This window comes from Schistocerca gregaria, chromosome 3, assembly GCF_023897955.1.
Source record: "Schistocerca gregaria isolate iqSchGreg1 chromosome 3, iqSchGreg1.2, whole genome shotgun sequence".
Classification (NCBI taxonomy): Eukaryota; Metazoa; Arthropoda; class Insecta; order Orthoptera; family Acrididae; genus Schistocerca; species Schistocerca gregaria.
In genome coordinates this window covers 93,211,264-93,228,809 of record NC_064922.1, presented here as the reverse complement: position 1 = coordinate 93,228,809, position 17,546 = coordinate 93,211,264, and the positions used below count along the sequence as shown (strand labels likewise).

General features: G+C 35.8%; 2 protein-coding genes across 3 annotated transcripts in view; one reads left to right on the top strand and one right to left on the bottom strand.

Moving 5' to 3' along the window:
- The window catches only part of LOC126356240 (pre-mRNA-splicing factor ATP-dependent RNA helicase PRP16), a 202,213-nt gene that overhangs the window by 98,638 nt on the left and 86,029 nt on the right, over window positions 1-17,546 (top strand). The window lies entirely within an intron of this gene.
- On the bottom strand, window positions 8,135-14,483 carry LOC126356241 (uncharacterized). 2 transcript variants are annotated; one of them, XM_050007067.1, is made up of 6 exons: window positions 14,356-14,483; window positions 13,753-13,844; window positions 12,814-12,972; window positions 12,544-12,734; window positions 12,373-12,462; window positions 8,135-8,387 (listed from the first exon to the last, which is right to left on the bottom strand). In XM_050007067.1, the coding sequence occupies exons 1-6, from the start codon at window positions 14,367-14,369 to the stop codon at window positions 8,304-8,306; spliced, it is 630 nt and encodes a 209-aa protein (XP_049863024.1). In that variant the 5' UTR covers window positions 14,370-14,483; the 3' UTR covers window positions 8,135-8,303. The 2 variants fall into 2 exon arrangements, with proteins under 2 accessions (XP_049863024.1, XP_049863023.1); XM_050007066.1 differs by lacking the exon at window positions 14,356-14,483 and having other exon boundaries at window positions 13,753-13,915.

The following is a 17,546-nucleotide window of genomic DNA, read 5'->3' as shown; positions in this document are numbered from 1 at the left end:
TTTTTTATTCTGATCTGTAGCCTGTGTTGCCATGCTGGTTTTGTGGGTTTGTTCTGTGTGTTTGTTGGTTCTGATCTCTGCCTAGTGTGTATATTTAGTGTAGTGAGTGCTCCTGCATAAACCAGTAGTTGTAACTCTTCCATAGTTGTATTTTCATTTAGTTTGTTGTGTATGATTGTGTTGATAGTTGTTATTGTTGTTTCAACTTGTGGGTTATTTGGTGGTCTATGCAAGAATGGTCTAATGTCTGTATTTGTGTCTTTGTATTCTGTATATGTCAACTGAAATTTCTCTTCTATATCTAACATGTGTCACTTCATGTTCCGTTTGTGCTTGTTCTGGTGGCTGTCTTAAAATTTCATTTTCCTCTGATTGTTTAATTGGTGCGTGTTGTTCTTTGTTTGTTTGCTCTGGGATGTGTGAGTCCATTACTGTATTTTCTTCTTCTTCTGATTGCACATTATTTTGTTCCAGTATTTGTTGTACTTGTTGTTTGATGTTTTCTAATTCTGACTGGGGTATCCTGTTATTTTTGATTATTATTATTATTATTACCGAATGTCCCCATAGGAGAACGATAAGCAGGTGATTTATCAATATTTCTTTAGGTTCTTCTTGTTTTGCCAATATTTCTTCATTTTCTCCCCAAAGGCCTTCTTTCTTTATTCAGTCCACTTTGGTCGGTATGGTTTTGGTGCCGTCTCTGAAGTAAACTTCCACTTGTCAATTTTTCTTCTGAATGTATCCCTGTCTGATGTGTCTGTTATATTATTATTATTATTTATTAAGTAATTCTTGTTCTCTTGTACAACTATCACGAAATTATCTGAATATTGATCTCAATTATGGGCTGAACTGTTCATTTTATGTTATGCAATTCATACCACAGACACTGTTTATCTAAATTTGTTTTTACAGAATTTTGTGCATGGAGAAAGAAGTTGTTTTTTGGAGCTATTGCTATCACATTGTCTGTAACCTACACAGGTATATAGAAGATTATGACGTCTTACATATTGCACAGTCCAAATATAAATTCATAACTAGTTATATTCTAGTAAAGGTTGTTTAAATTTGACAAAAAATGCACTATAAATTAAACAGTGAAAATTCCAAGTTTGAATATCAACAATATAAAGAAAAGGATTAATTGCTACTTACCATATGATGGGATAGCAGGCTATGGAGGGGGGAAGAGAAGACGTCTGGTAGAGCATTGAGCATGCGGGAACTAGATGGAGGCACGATAAAGCTGCCACTAGGTACAGTGTTGGGAGACTATTGTGGGGGAGTAGAAAATGAGAGGAGCAGGGAAAGGAAAAGATGGGTGGGTATGTTGGGTGAGGGTGACACAAAATGAGGGTGAAGGGATGTAAATAGGGATGAGGTGATAAGAGAGAGGGGTTGGAAACTGGTGGGCTTAGTTTGAGGCTGGGATCTACATCTACATTTATACTCTGCAAACCACTCTGAAGAGCATGATAGATGATGCATCCCACTGTACCCTTACTAGGATTTTTTCCCATTCCTTCATATAGGGACTGTGGAAAGAATGATTCTTTGAATGCCTCTGTGCTGTAAATGTTCTAAGCTTACCCTCATGATCCCTATGTGAGCAATATGCAGGGTGTTGTAGTATATTCCTAGAGTCATCATTTAAAGCCATTTCTTGAAACTATGCTAGTAGATTTTCTCCGGATAGTTTACATCTATCTTCAAGAGTCTGCCAGTTCATTTTCTTCAGTATCTCTTTATACTCTCCCATGGATCAAACAAACCCTCTCTGTATATGTTCAATATCCTCTGTTAGTCCAATTCGATACTGATACCACACATGTGAGCAGTATTCTAGAACCAGTCACACAAATGATTTGTAAGCAGTCCCCTTTGTAGTCTGATTGCGCTTCCCCAGTATTCTACCAATAAACTAAAGTCTAGCACTTGCTTTACTCATGACTGAGCCTATGTGATCATTCCATTTCGTATATCCACAAAGTGCTATAATCAGGTATTTGTACGGGTTGGCCGATTCCGCGCCACTTTGAAATGTTAAAAACTGACTGAATATTTATGCAGCTTCTATCACACAGTATTTCATTACAGATAACTGAATTATCTGCAAAAAGTCTGTGGTTACTATTAAAATTGTCTGCAAGGTCGTTAATCTGCAACATGAACAGCAAGGGTCACAACACACTTCCCTGTGCCCATCTGAAGTACTTCTACGACTGACAATGATTCTCCATCCAAGAAAAAATGCTGCATCCTCCTTACCAAAAAGTCCTCAATCCAGTCACAAATTTCACTTGAGACTCCATGTAATCATACTTATGACAATAAGCGTAGGTGTAGCACTGAATCAGACACTTTTTGAAAATCAAGAAATACTGCGTGTACCTGACTCTATTGATCCAAAGCTTTCCATGTGTCATGTGAGAAAAGTGTAACTTGTGTTTCACGTGTTTGATATATTTTGAATCCACACTGGTTGGCATGGACAAGGATGTTCTGTTTGTGATACCTCATTATGTTGGCGCTCAAAACATGTTCTGAGATTTTATAACAAATCGATGTCAAGGATATTGGACAGTAGTTTTTTGGATCACTTCTACTACCCTTCTTGTAGACGGGTGTGACCTGTGCTTTTTCCCAAAAACTGGGCAAGGCTTTTTGTTCAAGGTATCTACAATAGATTATTAGAACATGGGCTAACTTAGCCACACATTCATTATAGAATCTGTTAGAGATTCCACCAGGCATTGGAGGTGTGGTCAGTTTTAATAATTTCAGCTGTTTCTCAACACTGCTGACCATAACACTTATTTCACTCATCTTTTTAGTGGTAGGAAGATTAAATTGAGACAATTCGGCTGGGTTTTCCTTTGTAAAGGAGCTTTTGATAGCAGAGTAAAGCATTTCAGCTTTTGCTTTGCGGTCCTCAATTTCAGTTCTTGTCTCATTCACAAAGAATTGGACACTGACTTTGGTGCCACTAACAGGCTTTACATTGACCATAATTTCCATGGGTTTTGACCATAATTTCTTTGGATTTTGTGAACAATCATTTGACAATATTCTGCTATGTTAGTTATTGAAGGCTTAACATATTGCTGTCTTGACATTCAAGCACATTTTATTCAGCATCTCTCTGTCTATAGTTCTATGCTTTTGTTTTTCATCTATTCTTTGTTTTTCATCTATTATGCAGTGAACTCTACTTCCTTAGAAATTTCCTAACAGTGACTGTGTACCATTGAGGGACCTTCCAGTTATGAGCTGTTCTACTAGCTACTTATTTTTCCAGTGCATGGTCAACTATTCTTTTAAACTTGAGCCGTAACTCCTCTACATGCTTCTGCTCTGCACTGAGAGTTTCAAGTTCCTCATTGAGAAATGACACTACTGATTTTTTGTCTATTTTACTGAATGTAATATCTTTCGGCTTGTTTTAGATGTCCTTTGTTCTTTGGTAATCACTGTTGCCTCAACTGCATCATGTTCACTGATACTGGTTTCAGTGTGGATGCCCTGAAAGAGGTCAGGCCTGTGTGTTGCCATTTGATCCCGTATACTTCTATCATGAGTGGGGTTTCGAGCTATCGGTTCTAAGTAGTTTTCAGATAAAGTATTAAGTGACATTTCACAGTATGTCCTGTCACACTCACCACTAACAAAATTGTAACTATCCCAATTCATTGTTGGATGATTAAAATCTCCTCCATTGATAACAGGGAACTTACGTACAAGTGAACTGAGGTTTTCTCTAAAGTTACATCAGATGAGTCTGGTGGGTGATAGAAGGATCCAATTATCATTTTATGACCATTACTGATAGTGGGTCTTGCCCCAACGATCTGTTTTGAGTTTCCTGTCTATTGTGACAAATACACCACTTTCATTTCCCATTTGCCTATTCTTTTGATACACACTTAATTTTTCCACAAAAATCTCACTGCTATGAAATTCAGGCTTCAACCAGCTTTCTGTGCCTAGTATTATGCGAGCTTCACTGTTTTTTTTTTCAGGAGTGCCTCAAACTCTGTCACTTTGTTGCAAATGCTTCAGGAGTCAGCCATTAGGATTTTAATATTTTCACCTGTGGGAGGCATTTCTTTTGATCGTACCCTGATAGAATGGGTTTCATACAGCTATCGTTATCTGTATTGGATAGAGAGTTGCCTAATCTAAAAAAATCCTTGTGTGCACCCCACCACAGTTAGCAACCGTAGTAGCAGCCTCCGATGTGTATCCCTTCACTCTGCATCACGTGACTGGAAAGAGAGCTTTCTTGAAGGTTTGTGTGACCTACTCGATTCTGATGTTCAGTGGTAATTTAGTTTTATTGCCTTGTCTCTTGGTGTCTGACTTTTCTGTCTTCTTGGTTTGTCTTTTCCCATCATGTCAACAGATTCGTGTTTAACATACAAAAACCAGACATCTTTATAGTGCCACTTCACGCGCAATATATGTAAGAGGACAACCTCTCGTGTTGTCTATGTCTCCTCTTCCCCATCCCCAAAGGGGATGTCCTGAGACGTGTTCTATTCTGCTTTGTCTTAAATGCCTACAACATTTGTCTATCTGTGTGAGAAAGATAACCGCCACAGCTGTACCTTGAGAATGTCCTAATTGTCTCACACGACCAGTTTCGGTGGCACAATACCACCATCCTCAGGCCCCACCACTTCCAAAAGAGTATCAAGTTTCCTTGGCGCATTTATTGTGGGGTCATTGTTGCTAGTATATGTGGGCTAGCTTTGCTCCGGAGTCTTTGCTCAACACTGTGTTGTTTGGGAGACAACATGGTGTCAAGTAGAGACTCCTGAGGAAAGCTAGCCCACGTGTACTACTAACAATGACCCCACAATAAATGTGCCAAGGAAATTTGATACTCTTTTGGCAGTGGTGGGGCCTGAGGATGGCGGTATTGTGCCGCCGAAACTGGTTGTGTGAGACAATGAGGACATTCTCAAGGTACAGCCGTAGTGGCACTTTCTCTTACACATATCATCAGCTGAAGTCCCTCGTCCATGCAGTAGGATGGACATCCATAATTTGTCTAGTTGTTTGTTAGTCTTGTAAATAAGTCAAGGTTAGAATGCCAGTTATCCATAAGTAATGTGCGACCTTTATCCAACTATGGTTTACACATTTTAGCACTATATTTGTACTGCCCAGAAAGGTAGGACCTGTCACGTCATCACCGGTATAAATTTTGAAAGAGAGGCAGTAACCAGAACTAGATTCACAATTTTTTAAACCTGTACACGAAATGTTGCACGTGTATGGATATTGCGTTGAACATAAGAAAGACAGCCTCTGAAGTTCATTAGACTTTTTTCTACAGCTGTGTCCTGGTAAGGAAAGTATAATTCAAAAATTTTAAAAGAAAATACTAAATGATGGGCCCTACTTTTTTCTGTATATTACTTCAGTCTGCTTTCTCTTCATTCATGATACAAAATAATATTGAATCCCTCTCTATTCATTGTGTCATGACAAATAGCTGTCTCCAAAGATCTATTTTTGTGCCAGTACAATTTCATTCTAGATTTTTGCAATTGTGACATCAGGATAAGTAATGCAAAATGTACCCTAATCTCACCCAGCATAATTTCAAACAATTTATCACCTTTTCAGCTTCTTTTTCTGTGTTTATTGTTCAGTTGTTTCCTCGTATAAGCAATGTTTCTGCCGCCTTTATTGTTCAGTTGTTTCGTTGCATAGACATTAATCTCATCAAAAATCTGTTAGAAAAATTGTGCCATCCATATATTCTAAAAATGTATAGTTCACATGCTGCATGTACATTTATTAAACAAATTTTCGCAAGCCCCACTACAAACATAGAATGTAAAAGGATAACCGGGTTATTATCAGCTTTTTACCAGTCCCATTCGCTTTGTTTAGTCTGTGTCATATGATGAACGTGTTGAAGAGGCCAGTGCACGCTCATCATTATCATCACTTTCATCAATACGTTTATAAATATATTTACTTTGAACTAGTGCTTGTGGTTCTTCATACCTGTATCACTGAAAGGAAAATCACATACTTCATTATCACTGTTGAAAAGAGTATCAGCAAGCATTTGCAAACCCTCCTCATCATCACTACTAACTAATCGCTTCACTATGTTGGTTGTTTGGTGCGATCATCTGCCACATTATATTTGTGGCCATGCTTCATTTTAGAATACTTTCGAGAGTCATCTATTAGTTAGAAATTGGACCCCGTGCATTCATATAGTGAAGCATGCATTTCCAAGCTGAGCATGTCATGCAGTTTAAATTATGTAGTCATGTCCTGCAACCTACAAGTCATCACCAGGGTGATTGTGTTAATAGCTGTCAAATATTTTCTAGTCTTCAAAGGTTGATTTTTACTTGTGCCTTTAAGAACTGCTTCGTACTGCATTAGAAAATTTATGTCTGGTCACTGACCTTCAAATTCATTAATTATGAAGAAAACCAAAGAGGGCAGTGCAGCCTCGTCATAAACAGTTTTGTTAGCTGTTTTTCTTTTTGTATTGTTTTATATCATATAAACTAAAGTTTCTGTAAACAGCACAGAAACCTTTCCCAGTGTAAATACTTAATTAGGAATTATTCTAGTCCTTCCAAACCACTGAAATTTAAAACAGTGTTTCTGTACTACAGTGTGTTTCAGGAAGAATAGTGAATATTTTAGGAGGTGGTAGTGCTGACTAATTTGAATAAAACATTCAGTATTACATTTGTGCAATTTTTATTCATTACAGAACTACAGCTGTTACATTGTAACCTAAGCAAATACTCTCAGAATGTGTTAGGCACTGACAAATGATGAAGTCCGAAATTGATTTTCATTAATTCCAACCATAATTTGACTACACATTCGAATTCTCTTTGCAACACTATATATAACTCTTGTGAGGTCATCTTCACTTTCTTATACTAGAACAGCAAAGTTCATAATGTTAACAATGAACTCATCACTTTGTATTTACTTTTTCTTGGTAGACTTCACCTTTCTCCACAGGCAAAAATTGGAAGAGGTAGGACCAGGGATGTAGGAGGTCAAGAAATGCGACAGTTTATTCCAATCCATCTCCCGAGGGTGTTAGGTTTAGACGATGGGTCACCTGATGACTAGAATGTGCACATACTGTATCTCATACTTACAGGGAAGTGCTTGTGAAAACATGTCTCCACAAAAGCATGTGTGATTTCGTCAGACCACCAATGTGAGTTATGAGTGTCATTGATTCCGTAACAATTGGATTTGCAATTAGGATTGAAAAAATTTCAATCATCTTTCTTCAGCTCCTTCTCTAAGATGTTGAATCTGCTGTAAATGATAGGGATTGAGGTCGTTCGTACATGATGTCCACCATATTCTGGTATGCGGGACACGGGTATGTTTAGAAATATGCTTGTTGAAGAAGTGCATTCTACAAACATCTTACTGTACTAAATCCCATACAATCAGCTGGCATTTCACGGCCACGACTTGCGTCACCAGTGGAGGGTCACACGGCTGTCTGGTATCAGTTCTACAACATCTGCAGTGTGACAAAAGTGGCCGGCATGCTCTGTTAAGGAGATCACTAATATTTTGCGTCACAAGCTTTATTATAATATTAATATGAATTACGCTATAATGTAATACATTCATTTGAAGAGTCCATGTGAGGATACTCTTCATAGTATTAAAACAAGCTGCCCAACTGATAGTCTTACCTCACACTTAAATTCCACTATATTACTAAAAAGACATTTAATACACTGCAGAAGAGCGTTAAATACAAACGTAGCCATGAATCTTGACTACCTTCTGTACTAATGTTAAGACCTTGAAATCTTTATGGACTGGTCTTTTTATTTTACATTCATGTTATGCATCTTTTTTGATAAAAGAGAAATATTGATAATTGCAAGCTAGTTAGTTATCAAAGGACATAATGTATATAGTTTCAAATAGTTGCCAAATACTGAATTTTTAATAGATGTTCTAAAGATACTATTTTCATTACAAAGGATTCCTTTGCTTATTGGCGAGTGGAAATACACTAAATCAACAAATTTCTTCGTGTTTAAATTATCTCCAGCTACATTGTGTTTGTTATAGAAATTTGTGAAATGAAAACAATTAATCTGTTCATATGTACAATTTATTGATTCATCTGCAGTAGTAAAAAAAATAAAAAATAAATACACCTAAGACAAAGTTGAATTGGATAGAAACTATTTACAGGTGATATACAGATATGTGCAAATGACATTAAATAAGATGAGAGATGAAAAAATATTTTTACACAGGATTCATTGTGTGTTGTGTCTCTTTCTCATAAACATCCACACACCAGCCGATGCAGACAAGCTCCCCCACTTTGCAACATCAGACATCTGCAAATAAATAATTGTATGTTAAAAATTTGCCATAAAACCACACTTACATTGATGCAGTTTTTATTAATTAAAATGTTTGTGCACTGTGTAGGAATTCATTTAGTTCAAATCGTTTTGAGGCCTGCATTGTAAGCAGAATGATTGGCTTGCTTGTGTATAGATTATTTAAAATTAATGATGGTTCTGGAGGAGCAAGAACTGCATGCACATTTCTCGATGGACTTACTCTAACTAGGCAGCATCATTTCAGTGGATTTCATTATTCCATGTACAAATATTATTCCAAAAAGCAAACTTGCACACTTCTTTTGCTTCATAACATCTCATGTTTCTTAATTTTTCACACGCATGTCCTAGAACAGCAGTTTTGTTTTCTTTTTCTTGTTTTTCTCTTTTTATTCCAAAGAGGTTTCTTTCTGTTTTATTAGTATGTTTTTTTCCCGTCAGTCATAGCTGTCTCAGCAGAGATAATACCTAATATTTATAAGCTCAAAATTGAAAATAAATCTGACATTTATGTGAACCGAGAATAGTGTTTCAATATTTGAAAGAAATTTAGAGTTTGTGTTAATTAGCAATAATGAGGAATAGGTTCTATCTGCACTATTTTGTGACTTCTTACACATATGTCAAGCTGTCAAGAAGAAAGCAAAACATTTTCCAAAATTTTGTGGGACTTGATAATAAAAAAAGAATAACAAGGAAGCAGTTCATAGACAGTAGCAGAATTAAAATAAAATTCAAATAAATATAATGTTGCAAAAGTGATGTTACTCCTTGGTGGGAGCAGCACAGAAAGTTATTGATGATACATAATTTTATAATCAATGTATCTTATTACATCATAAACCTTGCGTAAAAGTACAGAAGCTGTTATAAACAATCCCTAAAGTGGAAGATATGTGGTTCATGCACACGGAAATTAAAAACATGAGCTAAATATTGAGTTACATATTCTTTTACATTGCTCGACCTAGATTATGGAGAAATTTTAATTAACATTGCAACACTTTAGAACTCATCAATGCTTTAGCCTATTGAGCTTTGATGTAACACCTAAAAATAGAAAAAAAACTCATTTTTCAAAAAGGATAGTACTCATCAAGAATAGCAAATTTTTCTAAAGAGAATGTTACACTGTTTAATGTTAATTTTTTTTAATATTTATTTATGGAGTATGAGGAACTTAGGTTATCTTGTAGAGTGTTGAAGAATGGATGTGAAGTTACATACAGAGTTTTGTGTGTGTAAAGCACTACCTCAAGTCATTATTAAACTGAAGAAGAAAAACTTGAACTAGGTGTGACACTGTGCACATTTATTGTTCAAGAAACACTGCTTAATCACAAAATATTTGAATACTCCCTTTGTTTTGAAATATGTTCGTTGGTGGTTTCAGAGTTAAGTGATAGTAGGCTGCAGATACAAGTTTTTGGGATACAGCATGTGTTTGGTCCTACAGTTTTTGCTGATAGTACTGTGACAGTCCCCTCTGAAAAAACTTTCTATCTGTGAAATACATCGAGTTGTATTGTGATCTGTATGAAACATTAAATTGTACATCTTTCTGTATCTGACTGTATGGATCAACTCGCAGCATAAAAGAAAGCAAGGGCATATTCTCCAGTAGAAACAACTGTAGCAATGTGCAAAGGTGTTTCAACCTGTCTTTTCATTGAGTGTGCAGCTTCGTTATCATAATTTCTTTTAAACGTATATATTTTTCACTTGTTAGGCTAATTTATACTGTAGGTTTAATAATAATTCACCATATGTAATTTCAAAGAGAGTAATTCCCCTTTGTTATGTAATTTAAACAATACTATTGCCTTTTACTTGTTCAGCCAAAATTCAAGTCTTGCTTGTTTAAGGTATTCAGGTCTGATAACAATAAACAAAAGAAAGCCACACTTTCTCTTAATCTGTACATTTTTTAGGTAGATGATTTTAATGTGAATTATTCTATATTTTTCATCCGTTTCAAGTACTTGTGTAATATTATGTGCTCAGCTGTCTTTTATTCAAGGTGTCTAACATGTACACCCTTGTAAGACTTATCGTCACTGAACCTGCAATTCTCAGAAATGTAAAAATGACAGAGATAATAACTTTGAAGATCACAGTCCTGTATATTACAAAAAAACGTAGCAAATATGCAGACCCTGTTGTTACACGAATAACAACATATGAAGTTAACATTTCCCACCGCACTTGTTTTAGTAAAAAAGCATCCATAAATGTGAGATGGAAAGGAAAAAGGGCCTCTTGTCAGAGAAGTAAAATTTTTGGTACAAGCAAAAACATTCAGGGTTGTCTAAAATGCCTGTTTTCTTTTTTCGACAATATTATGAAAAGGATAGTTGCTAGTCATCACATTTCAGAATGCTGAGTCACAGATAGGCCTGTCTGTGACTCAGCATCTCCACTTGGCAAATAGCAACTATCCTTTTCATAATACTGTCATTATTCCATCCTGGATTTTCCATTGTTTTAGTTTCTTTTTTGCATATTGTTGTAATTTACTTCGTTCTGTACACACTAATATCATTTGAAAGTTGTTTGAATCCAACAGGAATCAATTATATCATTAAAAGCAATTGATGTCAGTATTTTGCGAAAAGGCCTCTTGTTACAGAGAAATAACAAGAGGCCACTTTTGGAAAGCTCAGTGATGTGTATTCAGTGGTTCACAAAGTAGTATTTCCTAAATTTTATCGGCACTTTAAATACCTCAGAGAATCTGTGTATAAAAAAAGAATGTATTATGTCTACAATAATGCCAAACAAGACAAATGGTCCCTTTTTATATGAGAGTTACAAATGCCTACAGATGTTACCAATCTGCAGTTTGCAGCCCTAAAATCCCAGCTGACAGTTAACGTTACTGTAGCAACAAAAACCCACACCTACAACACATGTTAACTCTGCTGTTGCTACTAAGAATGAAAAAGGTGAAGTTGCTGTGAATACATATGACTGACTAAATCTCTTAAAGAACAATATTGCTAACAAAGTGCCTCACATAAAAATGGTGAACTCAAACTGAATATATTTAGTAAATATATTCAGTTTGATTTCATCATTAGTTACAAAGGTAGTGTACACTGCAAAATGTTCATGGATGGAAATTAATTTGCACATTGCATTTTTGCCAAAGAAAATGGGCTTGTTTGGTTTCTTGGCAGTAATTCCAGCAGGGACGACAAGACAACAAAAATACAGTCTTTTTAAAAAGAGTATCTGTTGTGAAGAGAAATAGAAAATGTCCCGAAGTGGAAGCAGATACAGGACCAGAACCTCAAGTCAGTGACAGTGAGGAGCTCAAGGAGGAAACTGCCCTGCCAGATATTCTAGAATAAAAGACAAAGAGGAGAGGCAAAAATGCTCTTTGTGGACGATCTTGAACAGCTACCAATGCAAGTACTTTAGAAGTGAAAAATCAAATACTTTGACCACTATAAAATATGGGATCCCAGTAATTTATATTTGGGGGTTTTGTGAATTTTAGGTGGCTTTTAGCAGCAAAATTTGATCGAAGATATTGCATAACGTGGAATAAAAATTCCAATATTGTGGGGGGGGGGGGGGGGGGGATTTTTTGGAGTACACTGATTTTTCTCAATTTGGAGTCATTTATTTGGTTTTAAACTTTTGTACACTGTAATGTGCTGCAGGTCTGAAGAGGTTAACCTCTTAATGTTAACTTAAATAAGTCTTTACCGTTTGACAGAGGACATTTTTAGGATAATATGGATGCAAAATTTGTTTCATAAATATGTCAAATTAATCAGTGGCGATAAAGTGAAACTTTAAACCTCTTTTAACTCACTCAGATTTAAAGGTAGAGATCTCTATATTTATGATCCGAATATAATCTTGAACATAAAAATTACATGAACTCAAAACCCAAAATTTTTGGCAGGATGTCCTTTTTGCCTTCCATCTCACAAATAATGAACTTAATTAAAATACAATTTCATACCTGTCGTTTGTCTGTCAGTTTTTCTCCATGTCGACACCAGAATGCAAAGTGTTCAGAATTATGCCACTTTCTGCTTTTGTGTTGAAGTGCCTGTAAAAATAAATAAAATTAGAAATTGCTTCTTAACTTGCTATGATTTGTAGCAGTTGTTTTGTAACAGTTTTATATTACATGTTCCACTCGTTGGACAACTTCTTCCTCGCTATGATGCTGATGTGTTTTGTCACTGCTGTTGTTTATTCTGATCTGTGAACCTTCAGTCCAAAAGTTTTCCAGTGGTTCTCGTACTATTTTACCCATAACATTTGGTTCATTTGATGGCTTATAATATGCAACTTCTATTTTGTTTCCATCTTTGGTCTCTGTAAAATGAAAATTTAATAAGATTGCACTTAAATTTAATACTAAAAGTGCAAAAACCAAATTATGTATATCACTTACTTGTTTTTATGCCAATTCCCCATATATGCAAGGTGTCATTTTGCACTTCTATAATGTCACCACTTTCCATAACATTACAGAAGACCCTTTTTTCATCACCTGAAAGCCATTTAGATGTAGTCCTCACAGTGAACTTCATGGTTGACACTTTCCCAGTACCTGCACAAGTCATGTATCAAATTTCAGTGTGGACTGTGACTTCTAACACACCTATCACAAAACACAGGCTATTGGTTCAGACCGGCTGACAAGCCTCTGTTATCAGGGAAGTGGTATATCTTATCTCTTACCCACACAACACAAGATTACCTCAATATTGCGTTATATCTAAAAGTAAAGAAAACTGCGACTTAATTAATGTGAAAAATAACATGTGTCTTGCCATAGTAAACATTATTTTAAGCTCTACAGTGTGCAAACACAATTGGCTGCTTCATTTATAAGGATTTTAATTGTCCCACATGTCTGTTCCCATCACATCATTGTGATTTATCGTGCTAATGATCCATGGAATTAACTGACAAGAATAGGTTGCATACTTTGTAGCCATGTGCACTTTACTAACTACAAATAGTTTTCGAGCATTCCTGTAATAATTTATCACTTTACAAAACACAGAATGTTATACATTTGCCAGTTTTTCCTCCTCCTGAGAGTGCTCATTGTATTGATAGTCATGTTAGTGCCTTTAACAATAATCGTGTAACAAGAGAATTGCATTTTTTATTTGATGCTGTAACGTATTTTCTTTAACTAATCATTGATTGAGCAACTGAAGCCTTTTTTATCATACATTTGTCAGTGATGTACAGTTACCAGAAAATTAGCCACTGCACTGTTCACAAAAAACAGCCTCCATTTTATATATATCTGTACACAGAGCACCCCTATTGTAGTAGATTATAATAATGTTACTATGTATTTATGAAAATAGCTCACCATTCATTTTTGTGGTCTTTTGTTTTCCTTTCCCTCCCATATTATTTTGTGTTCTTCCTTTTTTTGACTGAGGCAGTGCTGTAAAGGCAAACCTGCAAGAGAAAAATGTATAAGGTACTGTACACAAACAGTCCTGAAAACAACTGGTAGCTGTCATGCGTCGCAGTTCTCTCTGCCACTCAACCTAGTTAACATCACTTAACTCAGACACTCTAACAGAGAGGGCAAACATAACACTACATCTGTTACCTTCGAAGCTGCTAGCTGAATGAGAACTACATATCTCTTAGCATTCTATTTTCTGAATATTTGTTGTACATGCAGTAAATTACATTATTTAACAGAGTTCTATGTATCCTCATTTAATGCTACCATTAAAAACAACTTTTTGAAAAGTGCAATATTATTCCTTAGAGACTATTTTGGAAACACTTTCCTACATTGTGAATTTGTAGACTGTTAAAATTGTTTTGTTATATTTAATCCAATTAATTTTTCCAATGTTTACTTGGTTTTTCTCGGGGTGGAAACAGTTTATACTTTACACAGAAGTCAAGAAAAAATGTAGCCAGTTCAGAACATTCTGACAGTGTTGTAACTTACATATATATGTCCATGGTTAGTTCCACTGATAAACTGTAGTGTGTGTAACGATAAATTTATTGCTACTGGATGAACACAAGACACAAGTTTTCAATTAAACTGAAGCTAAAGACAAGTTGTCTTAATGCAGCCACACATCTCAAAATCTGCTCTATCAATGAAGGTGTGTATTTAAGCAGATAGTAAAACTGAGATATCATAAACTGCCATGCATCAGATAACAGGATGCTATCTTAACTTTATAATCTGTACCTTCTAAGCGGAATTTAAGTATGTCATATCTTCTGTGTGTTTCAGGATAATCACCTTAGTCTTGTGATAGCGGTCTTGTACTTAAACTCGTATTATAAGAACTGTATATATGTCCTTTCCTGAAATTATTTAAAAACTAGAAACTGACAAGGGTTCACTGACCATTAATTTGTATAATTTCAATGAAAATTTGAAAAATCTTTTTAGATGTAGATTTTTTATTATATTCTATATTGTATTTTGGATTACTAAATAACATGCATTTTTGTCTCTTTGTTTAATTAAAATTCAGACAGTTAATAAAATCATTTGCATCAATCATTGTTCATATCTCACATTTTCCTTCTACATAAGTGATGTAGTTGTTGCTTGTACAGCACAGCCAAGAACTTACAGGATTAACTTCTATGCAAATCATTTAATGCATACCTCTTTATCACTGTTTTTAGCGAAGGGTAATCTTTCTAAGTTCCAACAGTTAGAAATCACATATCATGTGTTCTATGTATACTAGAAAAGACTTTTTTCTATTTCCAAAGTATAAAAGTCAAATATGAAGTTTTTTTGAAGTACTTGCTTAGAATCTGGTAAGAAAACAAAACCTAGAGCAAGTACCATGAAACAAATTAAAAAAGATGTAAAACCTCAGGCGGTTAGAAAATTCAGATCTTTTATATGAAGGTACTTGATTTCTTAGTTTTTGCTTGATCTTAAAAGGCTTATTCTCGTTTGGTCAAATTATAAATGGGTACCTGTTTCCATCCAGCATAGACTATCTCATTATTTCCGAATAATAATTTCCATAAACAATTACATTTTAGTTTATTAATACTGTCCAGTTCATTTTAATATTTAACATCTCATCTTCAGGTACATGTGGTGTGCAGCATACGGGTTGATGTCATGTAGGTGAAGTTAGAGGTCATACCAAACACCTTAGCTATGTACAGGAATGCATTGTTGTCCTGAGTGCTGAGCAATTCCATTTCTTTGATCCCAAGAGGTGGCCTTCTCAGTTGACTACTGCTTGTCAACCTGTGTATTTAAAGAGTTCTCATTGCTAATTCTTTGCTACATAGTATGGCACAAAAGTCTTTGCACACCTTAGTTGCTGGGAAAAATCTTTATAACTTGGCATATGTTATTGTATGCAGTGCCATCAAATTTATGTTGGAAGATGCAAATGAGGGAGCAAAAATCTCATTGAGGTAAAGAGAATACAAAGAGGGTTGGGGGAACATGACTACAAGTCTTTCCCAAGGTTTCACTAGTTCAGGAAAGTTGCAAAGAAGGGAAAAAAAGTATATTTAAATAATTTTGACCTAGGATGTCAAGTGACTGCCCCGTAATTTGTGTGGGACAGATATTTTTCATTTTACATTTTCAGTATCATAGCAAGCAACATTCTCCATTACACTAAATTTTTTACCCCTCTTTTGTTTTATGAAATTTCCCTCTGGTACTGTGTGATTGGACTTTGTTTTGCTTTGTTTGAACCTTTGTATGCATGACTATTTCTTTTTTGGCTCTTGAGAACTATTTATTGACTTTGAACATTTATGTTGATCAAATTATTATTTGTACTGACATAACATGTTAATACAGTCATTTACAGATTAACTAGTTGTAGCTTACAAGTTATGCTCGATACGAGTTTGTATATGGGATTCAGATGTCAAACTGCAGTTTATCATTCTGCAATATTCCTGCCTATGTTGGTTGGGATTCCACTACTGTCATGGAGTTGATGGGTACTGCAGGACCAGACTCATTGCCGGGCAGAATCTCAGAGTCACCAGTAACTAGTGTTGTATAGGACAGTCATATTGTTTGCCAGACAGTGTGGGGTATAAAGCCACATCACCTACCTGGAGTCAGGAACTGGACTCATTTGCAGCAAAACAAGTATCCACACGGACAATGCAGCAGTGTCTGGAACACCACAATCTGTCAGCCCAGTGATCATTGTTGTGGTATGGCAGCAGAGAGAAATGTACCGAAAGTATTGCACCCGACAACAACATTGTACTCAGGAATGGGACCACACAGTCCTTACACATAAGCCCTCATTCTGCATACAATCTCTTGATTGACATAACCATGTGTGAAAGCTCTGAGGGGAACTAATGGATAAGAGTCTAAGACAACACTTGGTTTGCACAGTGCCTGCACTGTCTTTGCCTGTCTTGGTGCACAGAGTGTTCAACTGTTGGCCTGGCCAGCACATTCTCCACATCACACACCCATCTGAAACATCTGTTCTTGGGTTGCTGAGAGATTCGCACATCGCCACTCACCAGTTATTACGATTTGTGGACTCTGGCATAAAGGTGGATAAGTGTGAAATGACACACCCTTATCTGTAATGCCAGCTCAGTCCAAATGAGTGCCCAGCCAGGTTACAGCGTTTGTGTGTGTGTGTGTGTGTGTGTGTGTGTGTGTGTGTGTGTGTGTGTGTGTTGTGCTAAATTTCACACACTCTGTAACCCTTCCCCCCCCCCCCCCCTCCCCCTTCCCCTCACCCAATTTACTCATGTTACTTTTCTACTATGTTGCATACGTATAATTTTCAAAATTTCGTTATTTGCCTTCCTTCCTGATGTTACAGTTTTAATAGGCAGCAGTTTACTTACATGACATCAGATATTTTTAATGAGGCAAGTATTTTTCAAGGTAAATTTTATTGCTGTGATCACAGAAATAGGTTTCATAACAGGTGTAACTTGTTAGAAGGAGGTTTTATTTGTCATTTTACTTATATCAGAAATGTCATATCCTTAAGAACAAGTATTTCCTTACAAAGAGTTTCATTGGTGGTAGTTTCTTTCAGAATTTTGCGAAGAAACACATCTTAAACACATTGCTTTTGTTACTTCAGTTTTATTTGTACAGGCAACATATTGTTAACGACAAAAGCTAATTGTAAAAACAAGACTGTT